Consider the following 25,768-nt stretch of genomic DNA (forward strand, 5'->3'; position numbering starts at 1 on the left):
ATTTACCCAGTCTTACCAACTAGTTGTTTTACACTTATTTACCCAGTCTTACCAACTAGTTGTTTTACACTTATTTACCCAGTCTTACCAACTAGTTGTTTTACACTTATGTACCCAGTCTTACCAACTAGTTGTTTTACACTTATGTACCCAGTCTTACCAACTAGTTGTTTTACACTTATTTACCCAGTCTTACCAACTAGTTGTTTTACACTTATGTACCCAGTCTTACCAACTAGTTGTTTTACACTTATTTACCCAGTCTTACCAACTAGTTGTTTTACACTTATGTACCCAGACTTACCAACTAGTTGTTTTACACTTATGTACCCAGACTTACCAACTAGTTCTTTTACACTTATTTACTCAGTCTTACCAACTAGTTGTTTTACACTTATGTACCCAGTCTTACCAACTAGTTGTTTTGCACTTATTTACCCAGTCTTACCAACTAGTTGTTTTACACTTATGTACCCAGACTTACCAACTAGTTCTTTTACACTTATTTACCCAGTCTTACCAACTAGTTGTTTTACACTTATGTACCCAGACTTACCAACTAGTTCTTTTACACTTATTTACCCAGTCTTACCAACTAGTTGTTTTACACTTATTTACCCAGTCTTACCAACTAGTTGTTTTACACTTATTTACCCAGTCTTACCAACTAGTTGTTTTACACTTATTTACCCAGTCTTACCAACTAGTTCTTTTACACTTATTTACCCAGTCTTACCAACTAGTTGTTTTACACTTATTTACCCAGTCTTACCAAATAGTTCTTTTACACTTATTTACCCAGTCTTACCAACTAGTTGTTTTACACTTATTTACCCAGTCTTACCAAATAGTTCTTTTACACTTATTTACCCAGTCTTACCAACTAGTTGTTTTGCACTTATTTACCCAGTCTTACCAACTAGTTGTTTTACACTTATGTACCCAGTCTTACCAACTAGTTGTTTTACACTTATTTACCCAGTCTTACCAACTAGTTGTTTTACACTTATTTACCCAGTCTTACCAACTAGTTGTTTTACACTTATGTACCCAGACTTACCAACTAGTTCTTTTACACTTATGTACCCAGACTTACCAACTAGTTCTTTTACACTTATTTACCCAGTCTTACCAACTAGTTGTTTTGCACTTATTTACCCAGTCTTACCAACTAGTTGTTTTACACTTATGTACCCAGACTTACCAACTAGTTCTTTTACACTTATTTACCCAGTCTTACCAAGTAGTTCTTTTACACTTATTTACCCAGCCTTACCAACTAGTTGTTTTACACTTATTTACCCAGTCTTACCAACTAGTTGTTTTACACTTATTTACCCAGTCTTACCAACTAGTTGTTTTACACTTATGTACCCAGACTTACCAACTAGTTCTTTTACACTTACGTACCCAGACTTACCAACTAGTTCTTTTACACTTATTTACCCAGTCTTACCAAGTAGTTCTTTTACACTTATTTACCCAGTCTTACCAACTAGTTGTTTTACACTTATTTACCCAGTCTTACCAACTAGTTGTTTTACACTTATTTACCCAGTCTTACCAACTAGTTGTTTTACACTTATGTACCCAGACTTACCAACTAGTTCTTTTACACTTATGTACCCAGACTTACCAACTAGTTCTTTTACACTTATTTACCCAGTCTTACCAAGTAGTTCTTTTACACTTATTTACCCAGTCTTACCAACTAGTTGTTTTACACTTATTTACCCAGTCTTACCAACTAGTTGTTTTACACTTACTTACTCAGTCTTACCAACTAGTTGTTTTACACTTATTTACCCAGCTAACCAACTAGTTCTTTTACATTGATTTACAATCTCTTACCAACAAGTTGTTTTACACTTATTTATCCAGCTAACCAACTAGTTCTTTTACACTTATTTACTCAGTCTTACCAACTAGTTGTTTCACAATTATTTACTCAGTCTTACCAACTAGTTCTTTCACACTTATTTATTCAGTCTTACCAACTAGTTGTTTTACACTTATGTACCCAGTCTTACCAACTAGTTGTTTTACACTTATTTACCCAGCTAACCAACTAGTTCTTTTACACTTATTTACCCAGCCTTACCAACTAGTTGTTTTACACTTATTTACCCAGTCTTACCAACTTATTAAGAATGAGTTAGACAGTACTTTAGACTGTATATACAGTGGTTTTCACTATCTTTTAAGCTATCTCTAATTACAATGACTTACCCAGTATTCTGTCATCCCGTTACATACTATCCATATCACCTGGTCAGTATTATTAACTAACCGTTTTCACGGTTGTTTCAACAATCTATTTGACAACCTTAACAACTATTTAATCAGTAGTACTGACTTCTTATCTTGATACGATTTAACCAGTTTGTAGTCAGTCTTTTAACCTATATATATTTTATTAAATATCAGTTATAGTTACTTAGCGAATTACGCTAATAACTGATTACTCAGTCATCTTGACTCTAGTATCCACATAACTCCAATGTTTGTTCTTCTCTCTCGTTTTCATGGTTATTAAATGTCTTGATTATCTAGATACTTCAAGAATATCTGGAACATGACCATTAGATGGATTATCCTTCCTTATCCGCAGATAGTTATTGAAAAACATTCCCAACCATCCGAAACCAGTGTCATTCAGCTTAAATTCAATAACGTAAATTACAGAGGATGTTCAGCTAGTAAGGTCACGATAACTTGGATGCAGTGACATGAGGCACCTGACCTGTCACCTCGGTAACATAAATGTTCTGTAGAAGATTAAGTCATCTTGACACTTACGTTACTCATTACTGAATCTGCTAAGGGGCTTTAAATTAAATATTGTTTTATCATTGGCTACTGAATTATTTAGAAATAAAAGTGTCGAGTTATCTATTGTCAGAACGTTAAACTCTGCCTGGCCAATTTCTAAACTTCAGGTGCTCATATTAAAGTTGTTTACTGCTGAATCTGCCCATAGTTAGAGTTTAGTACATTATAACACTAAGTAATTTTATTAACGAAATATACTGGAAAAGTTTAGACAGAAGGCCTATATTGGAGATACAGTTGTGACGTAGCAAAAAATGTGAGCACTGAAAAAGTTCTGAAAAGATGTTCCGACCGTTTTCGTGGGTTACACACTTTCTTGCAAATCTCGTAGTCGATTAAGTGGGTGGTCTGTTTCTGTTGATGTCGTAAAGTCACGTTTGTGTTACTTACACGTGTGTAGGTCAATGAGTTTAACGCACGTTTTGCACTCCACATAGCAACACCAATGAAATTTGCATTTGCACCTTTCCTTTACTAAAGTCTTGAACGAGTTATACCCTCGTCCACAGCACAACAAGTTACAACCATCGGTAGAGGGCGAAGTTCGATTACACACACGGCTTTGTGTGCCGAACGAGCCAGTAAGTTCATTAGCCACACAGTAATCCGGTGATTGATCCAGGTACACAAGGTCTCTGCTGGTTGGGAGAGTAAATCTTGGGTTTTTTATTTGTAGCTTCCCTCTCCGATTTATTTTAACTTCGGTGGCGCCATCGTACTTGTCTTTGAGATGATCTCCGATTTCTCGAAACGATGCTAGCTGCTGCCAGCACGTGATCAGTGAGCACGAGCCAGAAACTCCATGGCACTTGCACGTGACGCGAGTTTTGTGAATGACAGCCTGAACGAAAATAGATAAAATATTGTTAAAACAGTGAGCCTTACGGTCGTTTAATTAACATTTTAAAATTATAGATTAAATAAAAATATAATTATACATGAAACTGTACATTCCCTAATATGAATTAAATATAACGCTCCACTGATCAAACAGATAACCATTAAGATTCGAAAATGTGCAACCAACAAAATGTAACAGCATGATAATAATATGAAACTTTCTGCACGTAATTGTACACATTCGTTTATTTTCTACACATTGATACTTAGAAAGTAAAACGTTTCAATAGGCATGGCCACGTGGTTAAGGCGCTCGACTCATAATCCGAGGGTCGCAGGTTCGAATCACCGTCACGCAAAAGATGCTCGCCCTTTCAGCCGTGGGAGCGTTATAATGTGACGATCAAACCACCAATTTATTGGTAAAAGAGTAGCCATAGAATTGACGGTGGGTGGTGATGACTAGGTGCCTTCCATCTAGCCTTACACTGCTAAATTAAAGGTGGCTAGCGCACATAGCCCTCGTGTAGCTTTGCGCGAAATTCAAAACAAACTCGAACTTTTCAATATAGTTTCACTACATTTGAACTAAAGAAGAACCCAGATAAGGATCCAGAAAACTCTGAAGGGGACAATAAATTAAAAACTAAAATTCATCTATTTTTTTAATAAAACAGTCATTAAACAATCAAATCAATTGTTATAAAGTGTTTTACTTTTTATTTAATGATAGAAAACGATTTTGTTATATGAACACAAAAAGGAAATTATATACGATCAATATACCCAGATTTTTCAGGGGGCCAAGTCCCCTTGGTTATAACCATGAATTTATAGGTTAACTCGAGCTCATACCCATTAATTACATACGTAACTATATCCTTTGAACTATATATCTTTTTCAATAATAATCAAGTATTATTTTAATACAAATAGAAATGTAATTATTTTTAATTAAAATAGAAACCTAGTGAATCTACACACTATTGGCAGCGAAATACAAGATTATTTATGCCATGACGATAAAACTCTGAAATCCTGAACGCAAATTATTTTGAAGTCATTTTCTGTTGTTGCTCTGTTGTTGAATCTTTATCCTGTATAAAGTTGTCCAAATGCTTGAAAAAGTGGTAGTCGGTGGGTAACAGATCTGGGGAATAAGGAAGATGAGGCAATGTTTGGCAGCCCAATTTGTTGAGCTTCTGGAGCGTCAATTGGACAACGTGTGGTTGAGCAGTATTCATGAAGCAAGATTGGTCTTCTCATATTGACTGGTGTCGGCGACTGTTCACGCAACTTTCTGGGCATTTCTTCTAATTCTTGACAGTAACCTCCGCAGTCATATTCTGACCCTGGTTGAGCAAGTTGTAATGGATAATACCGGCAACAGACCACCATACAGTGACCGTAATTTTCTGTTGGTGCAAGTTAGAGTTTTGGACCCTGGTCACTCTTAAGCCATTGCTCGGATAACTTTTTGTTGTTTTAAAAGATTCACTTTTCTTCGCAGGTGACAATTCGACCAGAAGTCATTCATTTCTGTTGTACAAAATCAGCTGCTAGCAAAGTTCAAAATGGATGATTTTTCTCATGTTCACTGAGTTCGTGTGGAACCCATTTCTCGAATTTTTCACTTCTATAATTTCCTCGAGATGGTCTGAAATTGTGGAAATGTCAGCATTCTCTTCTTGTGCCACTCATTGACAAGTTTCACGCGGGTTTCTTTCCACTAATACTTCAAGTTGGTCCTCTTCACTAGCAGAACGACGTCCCCTATCCTCCTTGTCTTCGAGGCTCACAACCCCATTAAGAAATTTTTAGAACCAACACTGTACTGTGCGTTCGAAGGTGGTTCCTTCGCCCCTTGCTTAGTTGATATTGTAAGCTGTTTGTGATGTATTATGATCAAGTCAAATAAGAAACTAGGGTGTATACTTACAATCAACGTATTGCAAATAACAAACTAGGGTGTGTACTTACAATCAACGTATTACAAATAAGAAACTAGGGTGTGTACTTACAATAAACGAATTACAAATAACAAACTAGGGTGTGTACTTACAATAAACGAATTACAAATAACAAACTAGGGTGTACAATTACAAGCAACGTATTACAAAAAACAAACTAGGGTGTGTACTTACAATCAACGTATTACAAATAAGAAACTAGGGTGTGTACTTACAATCAACGTATTACAAATAACAAACTAGGGTGTGTACTTACAATAAACGAATTACAAATAACAAACTAGGGTGTACAATTACAAGCAACGTATTACAAATAACAAACTAGGGTGTGTAGTTACAATCAACGTATTACAAATAAGAAACTAGGGTGTATACTTAAAATCAACGTATTACAAATAACAAACTAGTGTGTATACTTACAATCAACGTAATACAAATAACAAACTACGGTGTATACTTACAATCAACGTAATACAAATAACAAACTAGGATTTATACTTACAATCAACGTAATACAAATAACAAACTAGGGTGTATACTTACAATCAACGAATTACAAATAACAAACTAGGATGTCTACTTACAATCAACGTATTACAAATAATAAAATAGGGTGTCTACTTACAATCAATGTATTACAAATAAAAAACTAGGGTGTGTACTTACAATCAACGTATTACACATAACAAACAAGGGTGTATACTTATCATAAACGTATTACAAATAACAAACTAGGGTGTGTACCTACAATCAACGTATTACAAATAGCAAACTAGGGTGTATACTTACAATCAACGTATTACAAATAACAAACTAGGGTGTCTACTTACAATCAACGTATTACAAATAAGAAACTAGGGTGTGTACTTACAATCAACGTATTACACATAACAAACTAGGATGTATACTTATCATAAACGTATTACAAATAACAAACTAGGGTGTGTACCTACAATCAACGTATTACAAATTACAAACTAGGGTGCCTACTTACAATCAACGTATTACAAATAAGAAACTAGGGTGTCTACTTACAATCAACGTATTACAAATAAGAAACTAGGGTGTGTACTTACAATCAACGTATTACAAATAAGAAACTAGGGTGTGTACTTACAATAAACGAATTACAAATAACAAACTAGGGTGTGTACTTACAATAAACGAATTACAAATAACAAACTAGAGTGTACAATTACAAGCAACGTATTACAAATAACAAACTAGGGTGTGTAGTTACAATCAACGAATTACAAATAACAAACTAGAATGTCTACTTACAATCAACGTATTACAAATAATAAAATAGGGTGTCTACTTACAATCAATGTATTACAAATAACAAACTAGGGTGTATACTTATCATAAACGTATTACAAATAGCAAACTAGGGTGTATACTTACAATCAACGTATTACAAATAAGAAACTAGGGTGTCTACTTACAATAAACGTATTACAAATAAGAAACTAGGGTGTGTACTTACAATCAACGTATTACACATAACAAACTAGGATGTATACTTATCATAAACGTATTACAAATAACAAACTAGGGTGTGTACTTACAATCAACGTATTACAAATAAGAAACTAGGGTGTCTACTTACAATCAACGTATTACAAATAAGAAACTATGGTGTCTACTTACAATCAACGTATTACAAATAAGAAACTAGGGTGTGTACTTACAATCAACGTATTACAAATAAGAAACTAGGTTGTATACTTACAATCAACGTATTACAAATAACAAACTAGGGTGTATACTTACAATCAACGAATTACAAATAACAAACTAGGATGTCTACTTACAATCAACGTATTACAAATAAGAAACTAGGGTGTCTACTTACAATCAACGTATTACAAATAAGAAACTAGGGTGTGTACTTACAATCAACGTATTACAAATAAGAAACTAGGTTGTATACTTACAATCAACGTATTACAAATAACAAACTAGGGTGTATACTTACAATCAACGTAATACAAATAACAAACTACGGTGTATACTTACAATCAACGTATTACAAATAACAAACTAGGGTGTCTACTTACAATCAACGAATTACAAATAACAAACTAGAGTGTGCAGTTACAATCAACGTATTACAAATAAGAAACTAGGGTGTGTACTTACAATCAACGTATTACAAATAACAAACTAGGGTGTGTACTTACAATCAACGTATTACAAATAACAAACTAGAGTGTGCAGTTACAATCAACGTATTACAAATAAGAAACTAGGGTGTGTACTTACAATCAACGTATTACACATAACAAACTAGGGTGTATACTTATCATTAACGTATTACAAAAAAACAAACTAGGGTGTGTACTTACAATCAACGTATTACACATAACAAACTAGGGTGTATACTTATCATAAACGTATTACAATTAACAAACTAGGGTGTGTACCTACAATCAACGTATTACAAATAAGAAACTAGGGTGTGTACTTACAATCAACGTATTACAAATAAGAAACTAGGGTGTCTACTTACAATCAACGTATTACAAATAAGGAACTAGGGTGTCTACTTACAATCAACGTATTACAAATAAGAAACTAGGGTGTGTACTTACAATCAACGTATTACAAATAACAAACTAGGGTGTGTACTTACAATCAACGTATTACAAATAACAAACTAGGGTGTCTACTTACAATCAACGTATTACAAATAACAAACTAGGGTGTGTACTTACAATCAACGTATTACAAATAACAAACTAGGGTGTATACTTACAATCAACGTATTACAAATAAGAAACTAGGGTGTGTACTTACAATCAACGTATTACACATAACAAACTAGGGTATATACATATCATAAACGTATTACAAATAACAAACTAGGGTGTGTACCTACAATCAACGTATTACAAATAAGAAAGTAGGGTGTGTACTTACAATCAACGTATTACAAATAAGAAACTAGGGTGTGTACTTACAATCAACGTATTACAAATAACAAACTAGGGTGGCTACTTACAATCAACGTATTAGAAATAAGAAACTAGGGTGTCTACTTACAATCAACGTATTACAAATAAGAAACTAGGGTGTGTACTTACAATCAACGTATTACAAATAACAAACTAGGGTGTCTACTTACAATCAACGTATTACAAATAAGAAACTAGTGTGTATACTTACAATCAACGTAATACAAATAACAAACTACGGTGTATACTTACAATCAACGTAATACAAATAACAAACTAGGATTTATACTTACAATCAACGTAATACAAATAACAAACTAGGGTGTATACTTACAATCAACGAATTACAAATAACAAACTAGGATGTCTACTTACAATCAACGTATTACAAATAATAAAATAGGGTGTCTACTTACAATCAACGTATTACAAATAAAAAACTAGGGTGTGTACTTACAATCAACGTATTACACATAACAAACAAGGGTGTATACTTATCATAAACGTATTACAAATAACAAACTAGGGTGTGTACCTACAATCAACGTATTACAAATAACAAACTAGGGTGTATACTTACAATCAACGTATTACAAATAACAAACTAGGGTGTCTACTTACAATCAACGTATTACAAATAAGAAACTAGGGTGTGTACTTACAATCAACGTATTACACATAACAAACTAGGATGTATACTTATCATAAACGTATTACAAATAACAAACTAGGGTGTGTACCTACAATCAACGTATTACAAATAACAAACTAGGGTGCCTACTTACAATCAACGTATTACAAATAAGAAACTAGGGTGTCTACTTACAATCAACGTATTACAAATAAGAAACTAGGGTGTGTACTTACAATCAACGTATTACAAATAAGAAACTAGGGTGTGTACTTACAATAAACGAATTACAAATAACAAACTAGGGTGTGTACTTACAATAAACGAATTACAAATAACAAACTAGAGTGTACAATTACAAGCAACGTATTACAAATAACAAACTAGGGTGTGTAGTTACAATCAACGAATTACAAATAACAAACTAGAATGTCTACTTACAATCAACGTATTACAAATAATAAAATAGGGTGTCTACTTACAATCAACGTATTACAAATAACAAACTAGGGTGTATACTTATCATAAACGTATTACAAATAACAAACTAGGGTGTATACTTACAATCAACGTATTACAAATAAGAAACTAGGGTGTCTACTTACAATAAACGTATTACAAATAAGAAACTAGGGTGTGTACTTACAATCAACGTATTACACATAACAAACTAGGGTGTATACTTATCATAAACGTATTACAAATAACAAACTAGGGTGTGTACTTACAATCAACGTATTACAAATAAGAAACTAGGGTGTCTACTTACAATCAACGTATTACAAATAAGAAACTATGGTGTCTACTTACAATCAACGTATTACAAATAACAAACTAGGGTGTGTAGTTACAATCAACGTATTACAAATAAGAAACTAGGTTGTATACTTACAATCAACGTATTACAAATAACAAACTAGGGTGTATACTTACAATCAACGAATTACAAATAACAAACTAGGATGTCTACTTACAATCAACGTATTACAAATAAGAAACTAGGGTGTCTACTTACAATCAACGTATTACAAATAAGAAACTAGGGTGTGTACTTACAATCAACGTATTACAAATAAGAAACTAGGTTGTATACTTACAATCAACGTATTACAAATAACAAACTAGGGTGTATACTTACAATCAACGTAATACAAATAACAAACTACGGTGTATACTTACAATCAACGTATTACAAATAACAAACTAGGGTGTCTACTTACAATCAACGAATTACAAATAACAAACTAGAGTGTGCAGTTACAATCAACGTATTACAAATAAGAAACTAGGGTGTGTACTTACAATCAACGTATTACACATAACAAACTAGGGTGTGTACTTACAATCAACGTATTACAAATAACAAACTAGAGTGTGCAGTTACAATCAACGTATTACAAATAAGAAACTAGGGTGTGTACTTACAATCAACGTATTACACATAACAAACTAGGGTGTATACTTATCATTAACGTATTACAAAAAAACAAACTAGGGTGTGTACTTACAATCAACGTATTACACATAACAAACTAGGGTGTATACTTATCATAAACGTATTACAATTAACAAACTAGGGTGTGTACCTACAATCAATGTATTACAAATAAGAAACTAGGGTGTGTACTTACAATCAACGTATTACAAATAAGAAACTAGGGTGTCTACTTACAATCAACGTATTACAAATAAGGAACTAGGGTGTCTACTTACAATCAACGTATTACAAATAAGAAACTAGGGTGTGTACTTACAATCAACGTATTACAAATAACAAACTAGGGTGTGTACTTACAATCAACGTATTACAAATAACAAACTAGGGTGTCTACTTACAATCAACGTATTACAAATAACAAACTAGGGTGTGTACTTACAATCAACGTATTACAAATAACAAACTAGGGTGTATACTTACAATCTACGTATTACAAATAAGAAACTAGGGTGTGTACTTACAATCAACGTATTACACATAACAAACTAGGGTATATACATATCATAAACGTATTACAAATACCAAACTAGGGTGTGTACCTACAATCAACGTATTACAAATAAGAAAGTAGGGTGTGTACTTACAATCAACGTATTACAAATAAGAAACTAGGGTGTGTACTTACAATCAACGTATTACAAATAACAAACTAGGGTGGCTACTTACAATCAACGTATTAGAAATAAGAAACTAGGGTTTCTACTTACAATCAACGTATTACAAATAACAAACTAGGGTGTGTACCTACAATCAACGTATTACAAATAACAAACTAGGGTGTATACTTACAATCAACGTATTACAAATAACAAACTAGGGTGTCTACTTACAATCAACGTATTACAAATAAGAAACTAGGGTGTGTACTTACAATCAACGTATTACACATAACAAACTAGGATGTATACTTATCATAAACGTATTACAAATAACAAACTAGGGTGTGTACCTACAATCAACGTATTACAAATTACAAACTAGGGTGCCTACTTACAATCAACGTATTACAAATAAGAAACTAGGGTGTCTACTTACAATCAACGTATTACAAATAAGAAACTAGGGTGTGTACTTACAATCAACGTATTACAAATAAGAAACTAGGGTGTGTACTTACAATAAACGAATTACAAATAACAAACTAGGGTGTGTACTTACAATAAACGAATTACAAATAACAAACTAGAGTGTACAATTACAATCAACGTATTACAAATAACAAACTAGGGTGTGTACTTACAATCAACGAATTACAAATAACAAACTAGAATGTCTACTTACAATCAACGTATTACAAATAATAAAATAGGGTGTCTACTTACAATCAATGTATTACAAATAACAAACTAGGGTGTATACTTATCATAAACGTATTACAAATAGCAAACTAGGGTGTATACTTACAATCAACGTATTACAAATAAGAAACTAGGGTGTCTACTTACAATCAACGTATTACAAATAAGAAACTAGGTGTGTACTTACAATCAACGTATTACACATAACAAACTAGGGTGTATACTTATCATAAACGTATTACAAATAACAAACTAGGGTGTGTACTTACAATCAACGTATTACAAATAAGAAACTAGGGTGTCTACTTACAATCAACGTATTACAAATAAAAACTATGGTGTCTACTTACAATCAACGTATTACAAATAAGAAACTAGGGTGTGTACTTACAATCAACGTATTACAAATAAGAAACTAGGTTGTATACTTACAATCAACGTATTACAAATAACAAACTAGGGTGTATACTTACAATCAACGAATTACAAATAACAAACTAGGATGTCTACTTACAATCAACGTATTACAAATAAGAAACTAGGGTGTCTACTTACAATCAACGTATTACAAATAAGAAACTAGGGTGTGTACTTACAATCAACGTATTACAAATAAGAAACTAGGTTGTATACTTACAATCAACGTATTACAAATAACAAACTAGGGTGTATACTTACAATCAACGTAATACAAATAACAAACTACGGTGTATACTTACAATCAACGTATTACAAATAACAAACTAGGGTGTCTACTTACAATCAACGAATTACAAATAACAAACTAGAGTGTGCAGTTACAATCAACGTATTACAAATAAGAAACTAGGGTGTGTACTTACAATCAACGTATTACAAATAACAAACTAGGGTGTGTACTTACAATCAACGTATTACAAATAACAAACTACGGTGTGTAGTTACAATCAACGTATTACAAATAAGAAACTAGGGTGTGTACTTACAATCAACGTATTACAAATAACAAACTAGGGTGTATACTTATCATAAACGTATTACAAAAAAACAAACTAGGGTGTGTACTTACAATCAACGTATTACAAATAACAAACTAGGGTGTATACTTTTGATAAACGTATTACAAATAACAAACTAGGGTGTGTACCTACAATCAACGTATTACAAATAAGAAACTAGGGTGTGTACTTACAATCAACGTATTACAAATAAGAAACTAGGGTGTCTACTTACAATCAACGTATTACAAATAAGGAACTAGGGTGTCTACTTACAATCAACGTATTACAAATAAGAAACTAGGGTGTGTACTTACAATCAACGTATTACAAATAACAAACTAGGGTGTGTACTTACAATCAACGTATTACAAATAACAAACTAGGGTGTCTACTTACAATCAACGTATTACAAATAACAAACTAGGGTGTGTACTTACAATCAACGTATTACAAATAACAAACTAGGGTGTATACTTACAATCAACGTATTACAAATAAGAAACTAGGGTGTGTACTTACAATCAACGTATTACAAATAACAAACTAGGGTGTATACTTATCATAAACGTATTACAAATAACAAACTAGGGTGTGTACCTACAATCAACGTATTACAAATAAGAAACTAGGGTGTGTACTTACAATCAACGTATTACAAATAAGAAACTAGGGTGTGTACTTACAATCAACGTATTACAAATAACAAACTAGGGTGGCTACTTACAATCAACGTATTACAAATAAGAAACTAGGGTGTCTACTTACAATCAACGTATTACAAATAAGAAACTAGGGTGTGTACTTACAATCAACGTATTACAAATAACAAACTAGGGTGTCTACTTACAATCAACGTATTACAAATAAGAAACTAGTGTGTATACTTACAATCAACGTAATACAAATAACAAACTACGGTGTATACTTACAATCAACGTAATACAAATAACAAACTAGGGTTTATACTTACAATCAACGTAATACAAATAACAAACTAGGGTGTATACTTACAATCAACGAATTACAAATAACAAACTAGGATGTCTACTTACAATCAACGTATTACAAATAATAAAATAGGGTGTCTACTTACAATCAATGTATTACAAATAAAAAACTAGGGTGTGTACTTACAATCAACGTATTACAAATAACAAACTAGGGTGTATACTTATCATAAACGTATTACAAATAACAAACTAGGGTGTGTACCTACAATCAACGTATTACAAATAACAAACTAGGGTGTATACTTACAATCAACGTATTACAAATAACAAACTAGGGTGTCTACTTACAATCAACGTATTACAAATAAGAAACTAGGGTGTGTACTTACAATCAACGTATTACAAATAACAAACTAGGATGTATACTTATCATAAACGTATTACAAATAACAAACTAGGGTGTGTACTTACAATCAACGTATTACAAATTACAAACTAGGGTGCCTACTTACAATCAACGTATTACAAATAAGAAACTAGGGTGTCTACTTACAATCAACGTATTACAAATAAGAAACTAGGGTGTGTACTTACAATCAACGTATTACAAATAAGAAACTAGGTGTGTACTTACAATCAACGAATTACAAATAACAAACTAGGGTGTGTACTTACAATAAACGAATTACAAATAACAAACTAGGTGTGTACAATTACAATCAACGTATTACAAATAACAAACTAGGGTGTGTAGTTACAATCAACGAATTACAAATAACAAACTAGAATGTCTACTTACAATCAACGTATTACAAATAATAAAATAGGGTGTCTACTTACAATCAATGTATTACAAATAACAAACTAGGGTGTATACTTATCATAAACGTATTACAAATAGCAAACTAGGGTGTATACTTACAATCAACGTATTACAAATAAGAAACTAGGGTGTCTACTTACAATAAACGTATTACAAATAAGAAACTAGGGTGTGTACTTACAATCAACGTATTACACATAACAAACTAGGATGTATACTTATCATAAACGTATTACAAATAACAAACTAGGGTGTGTACTTACAATCAACGTATTACAAATAAGAAACTAGGGTGTCTACTTACAATCAACGTATTACAAATAAGAAACTATGGTGTCTACTTACAATCAACGTATTACAAATAAGAAACTAGGGTGTGTACTTACAATCAACGTATTACAAATAAGAAACTAGGTTGTATACTTACAATCAACGTATTACAAATAACAAACTAGGGTGTATACTTACAATCAACGAATTACAAATAACAAACTAGGATGTCTACTTACAATCAACGTATTACAAATAAGAAACTAGGGTGTCTACTTACAATCAACGTATTACAAATAAGAAACTAGGGTGTGTACTTACAATCAACGTATTACAAATAAGAAACTAGGTTGTATACTTACAATCAACGTATTACAAATAACAAACTAGGGTGTATACTTACAATCAACGTAATACAAATAACAAACTACGGTGTATACTTACAATCAACGTATTACAAATAACAAACTAGGGTGTCTACTTACAATCAACGAATTACAAATAACAAACTAGAGTGTGCAGTTACAATCAACGTATTACAAATAAGAAACTAGGGTGTGTACTTACAATCAACGTATTACACAATAACAAACTAGGGTGTGTACTTACAATCAACGTATTACAAATAACAAACTAGAGTGTGCAGTTACAATCAACGTATTACAAATAAGAAACTAGGGTGTGTACTTACAATCAACGTATTACACATAACAAACTAGGGTGTATACTTATCATTAACGTATTACAAAAAAACAAACTAGGGTGTGTACTTACAATCAACGTATTACACATAACAAACTAGGGTGTATACTTATCATAAACGTATTACAATTAACAAACTAGGGTGTGTACCTACAATCAACGTATTACAAATAAGAAACTAGGGTGTGTACTTACAATCAACGTATTACAAATAAGAAACTAGGGTGTCTACTTACAATCAACGTATTACAAATAAGGAACTAGGGTGTCTACTTACAATCAACGTATTACAAATAAGAAACTAGGGTGTGTACTTACAATCAACTTATTACAAATAACAAACTAGGGTGTGTACTTACAATCAACGTATTACAAATAACAAACTAGGGTGTCTACTTACAATCAACGTATTACAAATAACAAACTAGGGTGTGTACTTACAATCAACGTATTACAAATAACAAACTAGGGTGTATACTTACAATCAACGTATTACAAATAAGAAACTAGGGTGTGTACTTACAATCAACGTATTACACATAACAAACTAGGGTATATACATATCATAAACGTATTACAAATACCAAACTAGGGTGTGTACCTACAATCAACGTATTACAAATAAGAAAGTAGGGTGTGTACTTACAATCAACGTATTACAAATAAGAAACTAGGGTGTGTACTTACAATCAACGTATTACAAATAACAAACTAGGGTGGCTACTTACAATCAACGTATTACAAATAAGAAACTAGGGTGTCTACTTACAATCAACGTATTACAAATAAGAAACTAGGGTGTGTACTTACAATCAACGTATTACAAATAACAAACTAGGGTGTCTACTTACAATCAACGTATTACAAATAAGAAACTAGGGTGTATACTTACAATCAACGTAATACAAATAACAAACTAGAGTGTCTACTTACAATCAACGTATTACAAATAAGAAACTAGGGTGTGTACTTACAATCAACGTATTACACATAACAAACTAGGGTGTATACTTATCATAAACGTATTACAAATAACAAACTAGGGTGTCTACTTACAATCAACGTATTACAAATAACAAACTAGGGTGTGTACCTACAATCAACGTATTACAAATAACAAACTAGGGTGTGTACTTACAATCAACGTATTACAAATAACAAACTAGGGTGTCTACTTACAATCAAGGTATTACAAATAAGAAACTAGGTGTGTACTTACAATCAACGTATTACACATAACAAACTAGGGTGTATACTTATCATAAACGTATTACAAAAAACAAACTAGGGTGTGTACTTACAATCAACGTATTACAAATAACAAACTAGGGTATGTGCTTACAATCAACCTATTACAAATAAGAAACTAGGGTATGTACTTACAATCAACGTATTACATATAACAAACTAGGGTGTATACTTATAAAATTGCTGCGTCAATAAAATATTTTTCTTGAATCTAACTATCTCTATCTAAGTATTTTAAGTTAACTTCGCAGTTAATGCGTTAATAACAATCCATTTTTTAAAAATACGTTTGACTGTTCTGCTTACATGTGTATATAACTCATGAACCATTAAAATGAAGATCAAATAAACAAAAAAATTCAATTTGAACCCGGTTTTTATTGATTTTTTTTAAAGGAACAACTAAAACCAAAACCTCAGCTTGTACTTCCGTTTTGTTTGTTTTCGAATTTCGAGCAAAGCTGCATGAGGGCTATCTTCGCTAGCCGTCCCTAATTTTGCAGTGTAAGATTAGAGGAAAGGCAGTTAGTCATTACTACACACTGCCAACTCTTTGGCTACTCTTTCACTAACCAATAGTGTGATTGTTCGACACATTACAATGCCCCTTTTTTGGCGGGTATGTTTTGTGCGACCGGGATTCGAATCCGCGACTCTCATATTACGACTCGAGTGTTTTATACACCTGGCCATGCTGGGACTTAATCTCGCATTACCAAGCACAGTAGTACACTTGATCAGCTAGTATCTAGCTGTAGCTGTAACAAACAGATAACTTATCAAGAGATCACTTTTATATTATTACATCACCAGTGAAAGTACCAGTAACGGGAAAAGTCTAAGTTAATCTAGAGAAAAGTACCAATTATAGGAAAAGACCATGTTAATCTACCCGTTTGTATTATTTCATTTGTGTTTCAGTCTAGGTTTCACAGAGAACCAGTGTTCTGAACTACCTATACTACCTACTGTGAAAAGTAATTGTTGAACAGTTCAGTCATGTGTTACGATTCATTCAGCAACAATATACCTATCTACATCTTTATTATTTAAATTACGTCACGTTTTATAACGTTAATAATAGTATGGTTAATCACTAACAGTTTAATGTAGAATATCCTGATTGTGAAATATAATTTAACATCAATATTATTTATGTCTGTTGTACCGACATTTCAAAAGAGAATGCTGAGCTTTGACTGCGTGCACAGCTTTTCAAACTGGAGACAGACGAACTATAAGACAGGCACCAGGGTTCACAATGTACATAAAATTATTGTACTATAACACAACAGTTATCTAGCTGTAATTCTGATACAAGATAACTGATTAAACTATTTGCTTTAATGGCTGTGTTATTACACTATAACACAGCCAGCCTACATCGACATTAAAATATCCATGTTTCGGTTCTCTTTACGTTGTCAATACGTTGAGATATTAAGTACATAATTAACTGTTTATACGCATAATGAATTGATTTATTTATAATGCCTGAAACAAACTGCTGACCTAATGGGAGGGAAACAAATTCATAAATAAACGTATTTTGCCAATTCATATCGTATTCACTAGATGGCGCGGTGGACGATTACTGGTGTGTTCGGTGACAACATACTTTGTTAGATAAAGCAGTATGACACCTACTTTTTAATACGTTCTGTATCTCATTAAGGTTATTAGATTTAGGATTCTACGAAATGCTAGTTGTTTAGCAGATTGTACATTTTCAAGAAAAGTAACATGTTAAGGGACCATTTATTGAGTTTTTTTTCTGGTGTTTTTTTATATGTGCGTTGTGTCTGTGTTTTTGAGAAATGTTTGTTTGTTTGTTTTGGAATTTCGCACAAAGCTACTCGAGGGCTATCTGTGCTAGCCGTCCCTAATTTAGCAGTGTAAGACTAGAGGGAAGGAAGCTAGTAATCACCACCCACCGCCAACTCTTGGGCTACTCTGTTACCAACGAATAGTGGGATTGACCGTCACATTATAATGCCCCCACGGCTTGGAGGGCGAGCATATTTGGCGCGATTCGGGCGCGAACCCGCGACCCTCAGATTACGAAGCGCACGCCTTAACGCGCTAGGCCATGCCGGGCCCTTTTGAGAAATGAATAAAATATTCCACTATGTCATAATAACAAAAAAGGTTATAGTTCATTTGTAAATTTGTATAAATTAGACGAGAGAAGAAAAATATATTTCTCTCTTGACAAAACATATTAGACAGACCAAAAGTAACACGTTTTGTTTTTTTTTATTACAGTTTTCGCGTTACTTTGCCCAACAAGACCTGCGTTATAGATTACACCCTCTGGGTACAAGGTAAGCTTTAAAACAAACAAAAAAATAAATGTAACATTACCCTAAAGGATTGCTTGTTTGTTTTGGAATTTCGCACAAAGCTACTCGAGGGCTATCTGTGCTAGCCGTCCCTAATTTTGCAGTGTAAGACTAGAGGGAAGGCAACTAGTCATCACCACCCACCGCCAACTCTTGAGCTACTCTTTTACCAACGAACAGTGGGATTGACCGTAACATTATAACGACCTCACGGCTGAAAGGGCAAGCATGTTTGGTGCGACGGAGATTTGAGCCCGCGACCCTCGGATTACCTTAACCCACCAGGCCATGCCAGGCCTACCCTGAAGGAAGTAAATATGATGTATACCTTAACCCACCAGGCCATGCCAGGTCTACCCTGAAGGAAGTTAAATATGATGTAAAACAAATTATTTCTGTTAAAATAAACAACCTGACAAAATGTTTCACGTCAAGATTTTTATCGATGGCTTTGTTTGTTTTTTCAAGAAGTTTCTCGATAGGTCGGCGGTAAGTTTAGGGACTTAAAATGAAAAAGTACGGGGCTCGATTCCCCCTGATGGAAAGAGCAGTATGATGCCCTCTGTAGGATTGCGTTTGGCCTGGCATGGCCAAGCGCGTAAGGTGTGCGACTCGTAATCCGAGGGTCCCGGGTTCGCGCCCGCGTCGCGCTAAACATGCTCGCCCTCCCAGCCGTGGGGGCGTATAATGTGACGGTCAATCCCACTATTCGTTGGTAAAAGAGTAGCCCAAGAGTTGGCGGTGGATGGTGATAACTAGCTGCCTTCCCTCTAGTCTTACACTGCAAAATTAGGGACGGCTAGCACAGATAGCCCTCGAGTAGCTTTGTGCGAAATTCCAAAACAAACAAACAAAGAAACAAAGGATTGCGTTTAGAAAAGAAAAACTTTAGAGTGACTCCTAGCGGAGACAAAGGAGAAGATTGAAATACCGTTTCTCTTAGTATTCTTAGAATAGCCACGATTTATGTAAGCTATGCGGTGAAATACATTTTAATTATCTAAAAATATAGAAATATTTACTGAAATATACATCTTTTGGGTTTAGCTTGGGAATGTGTTTCTATGCCCAGTAAACTTTCCACCTCCCGCTAGTACAGCGGTATGTCTGCGGACTTACAACGCTAAAAAACCGGGTTTCGATACCCGTGGTGGGCAGAGCACACATAGCCCATTGTGTAGCATTGTGCTTAATTCAAAACAACAACAACAACATTACGTTCGCAGAACGTATGAGTTGTTTAATATATGTGCGTCGAATCCTACAAAAAAATACTCATACGAAAACTGAAATTCGCTAATGCACTTTATACTAACAGTAACAGGCATCTCCTGGCGGCTCTGTATGGGTCTCAGTTCTTTATCTAGTTTGTTCAACTCAAGCCAATGAGAAGCGAAAAATAAAACCCGAAACCGTGCAACAATTAATAGCCTAGAAAAATGTTTCTAATGTGACAAATAATTCAGACAAGATATACAGATGAAAAAAATCAAATCACACAAAAACATCACGTTAACATAATCCAAATGTTTCCATTAAATCAGTTCATTAAAGGTCACCAAACCAGAGGACTCGTGGACAAACCCCCGGAGCCGTTATGTTCACCAAACTTGTTTTCTGTTCAAAGTTCCCGTCAGTAGTTTAAGAAAAAAGGACTTTAGAAACACATAAAAAAATACCCCTATGTATGCGGGGAGTGGTGAATGTAATCCATCAAAATGCAAGAACTGAAAAATTGTAGGTGTTTCATTTTCTACGCGTCATATTATCCTCGATGTGTGACGTTTAACAGTTAAAGGAATCTGTTTACGTCGATTATTAAACGTAAATTATGAGATTGTGTTTGTTTCACCATTTCGCTCAAAGCCGCACCCGGGTTTGGTATCTTCGAATAGCCGCCCCTAATTTTGAAATGATAAAACTGTATGAAAGACACTCAGTCACACATGCACCCAACGCCAACTTTTAGGCTTCTGTAACCGAATAGTTGGACATTTATCGTCACCCACAGCTCAAAAGTGCGTTGTACCTACTTGCTACTTCGAGAATTACTGTTCACTAAAACGCACCCTGGTGGTGAGATTAGGACTCCTTAAAATTGCCTTTTGTGACTGGTACTTTTTCAAGTATGAAGCTTTAATTCGACAGGTTTAAAAGTATTCTAACACCCATAACGAGTTAACAATTTTCAAATTGGTGACGTAATTGTTTAGGTTGTAACGCGAGGTAATTGTAGCGAATTCTGAATAAAAAATGATAAACAAAACACAGCTACAGTCTACAAATTTGCCATCTAGTGGCGATAAACGCATAATTTGTTCTAAGCAATAATAATCATTTATCTTTCTTTTGTTTCAAAAACAGTTAAGGTTTTTGACTGTATAAAGATGTAAAGAATGACCACACTGCGAATATTACAAATCGAACAGTAAGCACTGCTTATTGTTACTGTGTCTGTGTTTGTATTTCTTGAATGTGAGTTTATTTTAACGCTCAGCTCAACAATGAGCTAACAGTTTATGCTGTACCTACCAATGAGATATGTTCCAAATTTCTTGAATAACACTGACTTTGTTATTTGTTTCTGAGTTTGAAGTCATCACGTGTTCAATGTTTTATGTCGTTGTCGTTGTTTTTTTAAGACTACAAAATGTCGAGAAGAGAAGACGAAAAACTCGTCTTGAAACGTGGAAAGAATACGAAATTAAAGAACGAAAAATCTGAGGAGAAAAATTAAAAATAAATAAACGAATAAAAAAAAACTCGAAAATCAAATAAAAACAGAACACGACACTTATGATGAGCAGTAAAAAGAAGATAGATATGAAAACGAAAGAAAATTTAAGATAAGCGATAATGAACGTCAAAGGAGAAGACCACGGATATAGAAAACGTCTGAGAGATGCTACTTGTAACATCTATACCAAGGAAGTGTTTGTTCCTTTTAGAAGGAGAAAACGTTTGTGTGTCCCGCTAACCCCTTCTTTTATTACGTCGAACTATCTCTAAGGCACAGACTGGCCTTCTCTGAGCATAATTACTTGTTATATTCAATGGAAGGAACCACTTGTAGTCGTTCTTCGAAGTGACATGTCGAGGACTGCTTTCCGGGATGGGCAACAAAGAAATACCGACCGCCTGCGACCTAGAGCACGACAAATTGCTAGTTTGGACAATGTCTGTGTTGTATAATGTGTCCCAGCTCTCACCGCAGGGCTGTGTAACCAAAGCCTTCTTTCTAGTCTTTGGCTTGTGGTACGACACATGTTGATTTCACAGAGCCGTGTCCAACGACGTCTCGGCCGTCAGCTTCAACTGTGTCCTATGATGGCCTCTGGCACAAAGAACTGAATATGAATAAATCTGTGGGGGTTTGTCTGTAGGGGTGGAAAACGTTCTGGCTGGTAGAATCCAAAACTAAAGAGTACAACATGGTGCTTGGCAGTTAGAAATATAAACCAAAGTATTATAATGATGAAGTACCAGTGGATATACTTAAAACAATGTGGTGGATAAAGAAAAGAGGAAACAGTATGGACGGTTTTCTATTTCTGGTTGAAGTTACAACCAGGACTACATTTTCAAGGAAATTAATTTGTAACTTGATGTATTCTAGAAATAACTTATGTAATAAATGTTCTAATTATTACCAATCGCTATGTCTATTATATACAAATAATAATATATATGGATTCACATAAACGTACTCAGTACGGAAAAAGTTCTGTAAAAATGTTATTACAGGTCACTACAAAATGTACCTCACTATACATTCAGTAAAATACCATAGATATTATTACAGGTCACTACAAAATGTACCTTACTATACATTCAGTAAAATACTATAGATATTATTACAGGTCACTACAAAATGTACCTCACTATACATTCAGTAAAATACCATAGATATTATTACAGGTCACTACAAAATGTACCTCACTATACATTCAGTAAAATACCATAGATATTATTACAGGTCACTACAAAATGTACCTTACTATACATTCAGTAAAATACTATAAATATTATTACAGGTCACTACAAAATGTACCTCACTATACATTCAGTAAAATACTATAGATATTATTACAGGTCACTACAAAATGTACCTCACTATACATTCAGTAAAATACTATAGATATTATTACAGGTCACTACAAAATGTACCTCACTATACATTCAGTAAAATACCATAGATATTATTACAGGTCACTACAAAATGTACCTTACTATACATTCAGTAAAATACCATAGATATTATTACAGGTCACTACAAAATGTACCTCACTATACATTCAGTAAAATACCATAGATATTATTACAGGTCACTACAAAATGTACCTCACTATACATTCAGTAAAATACCATAGATATTATTACAGGTCATTACAAAATGTACCTCACTATACATTCAGTAAAATACCATAGATATTATTACAGGTCATTACAAAATGTACCTCACTATACATTCAGTAAAATACTATAGATATTATTACAGGTCACTACAAAATGTACCTCACTATACATTCAGTAAAATACTATAGATATTATTACAGGTCACTACAAAATGTACCTCACTATACATTCAGTAAAATACTATAGATATTATTACAGGTCACTACAAAATGTACCTCACTATACATTCAGTAAAATACCATAGATATTATTACAGGTCACTACAAAATGTACCTCACTATACATTCAGTAAAATACCATAGATATTATTACAGGTCACTACAAAATGTACCTCACTATACATTCAGTAAAATACCATAGATATTATTACAGGACACTACAAAATGTACCTTACTATACATTCAGTAAAATACCATAGATATTATTACAGGTCACTACAAAATGTACCACACTATACATTCAGTAAAATACCATAGATATTATTACAGGTCACTACAAAATGTACCTCACTATACATTCAGTAAAATACCATAGATATTATTACAGGTCACTACAAAATGTACCTCACTATACATTCAGTAAAATACCATAGATATTATTACAGGTCACTACAAAATGTACCTTACTATACATTCAGTAAAATACTATAGATATTATTACAGGTCACTACAAAATGTACCTCACTATACATTCAGTAAAATACCATAGATATTATTACAGGTCACTACAAAATGTACCTTACTATACATTCAGTAAAATACCATAGATATTATTACAGGTCACTACAAAATGTACCTCACTATACATTCAGTAAAATACCATAGATATTATTACAGGTCACTACAAAATGTACCTCACTATACATTCAGTAAAATACCATAGATATTATTACAGGTCACTACAAAATGTACCTCACTATACATTCAGTAAAATACCATAGATATTATTACAGGTCACTACAAAATGTACCTCACTATACATTCAGTAAAATACCATAGATATTATTACAGGTCACTACAAAATGTACCTCACTATACATTCAGTAAAATACCATAGATATTATTACAGGTCACTACAAAATGTACCTCACTATACATTCAGTAAAATACCATAGATATTATTACAGGTCACTACAAAATGTACCTTATGTTACTGAACATTACCATATATTCAGTAAAATACTTTATATATTATCACATAATGTGCCTTAAATAAATAATTGGTTATTTTCTTATCGTGTTTCTTACTGTATGTTTAATTCAACGCACGAGCACTATTGAAACTAGTCTTATCACTTCTGAAATTCATGGCTCTACCGCAGGCTAAATATTTGAACAGAACTCCGTTAACTGCTTTAGCTCGAAATGGCGTTGGTGTTTCAGTGTTCAGATAGGATTGGCAAAAATGTTACAGTGCTCGAATCGAAGCGGTCAACGAGTTACAATACTCGGATCGAAGTGGTCACGGTTTTAAAGTTCTCAGATCGAAGTGGCCAAAGTGTTGCAATTCACGGAAACTAACGTGAAAATTCGTTGTTTGCGACCCTTTGTAGCAAAATAGCGCTGCACTTTTGGTGACATGAGTGGCTTGCAACAGTGGTAGTCAAACACCACTAAAAGATCTAGTTGTGGATGGTGTTGATGGGTCAATGACTAAAAAAAATCAGTCATTCGTTTACATTAAGTGTTAGTAAGAAAAATAAACACACCTAATGTAAAGTTTTACAGTTTTGTTAAGTTTATTTGATGTAGACATTTGCACGGACTTCTAATTCAAACAAGCTCATCCTACGAAAGGTGAAGTTAAATTGTTATATTAGAAAACCTGCTAATCAAAATATATATATCATATTGTTTAAAACTGACTTTGCCCCGCATGGCCAGGTGGTTAAGCCACTCGACTAATAATCCGCGGGTCACAGGTTCGAATCCCCGTCCCACCAAACATACTTGCCCTTCAGCCATGTGGGCGTTATAATCTTACGCCCAAAACTACTATTATTTGGTAAAAG

At 33.5% G+C, this 25,768-nt stretch overlaps 1 protein-coding gene across 1 annotated transcript in view; it reads right to left on the reverse strand.

The window, feature by feature from the left end:
* Positions 1 to 309: 309 nt before the first annotated feature.
* LOC143250349 (protein Wnt-5b-like) overlaps positions 310 to 25,768 on the reverse strand; it is a 63,701-nt gene continuing 38,242 nt past the window's right edge. The window contains exon 4 of the mRNA XM_076500795.1: positions 310 to 3,673. Coding sequence (XP_076356910.1) covers positions 3,215 to 3,673 — 459 coding nt within the window. The 3' untranslated portion in view covers positions 310 to 3,214. The remainder of the gene's footprint in view (positions 3,674 to 25,768) is intronic.

The sequence above is a fragment of the Tachypleus tridentatus genome, chromosome 5 (assembly GCF_004210375.1).
Source record: "Tachypleus tridentatus isolate NWPU-2018 chromosome 5, ASM421037v1, whole genome shotgun sequence".
NCBI classification, from domain to species: domain Eukaryota; kingdom Metazoa; phylum Arthropoda; class Merostomata; order Xiphosura; family Limulidae; genus Tachypleus; species Tachypleus tridentatus.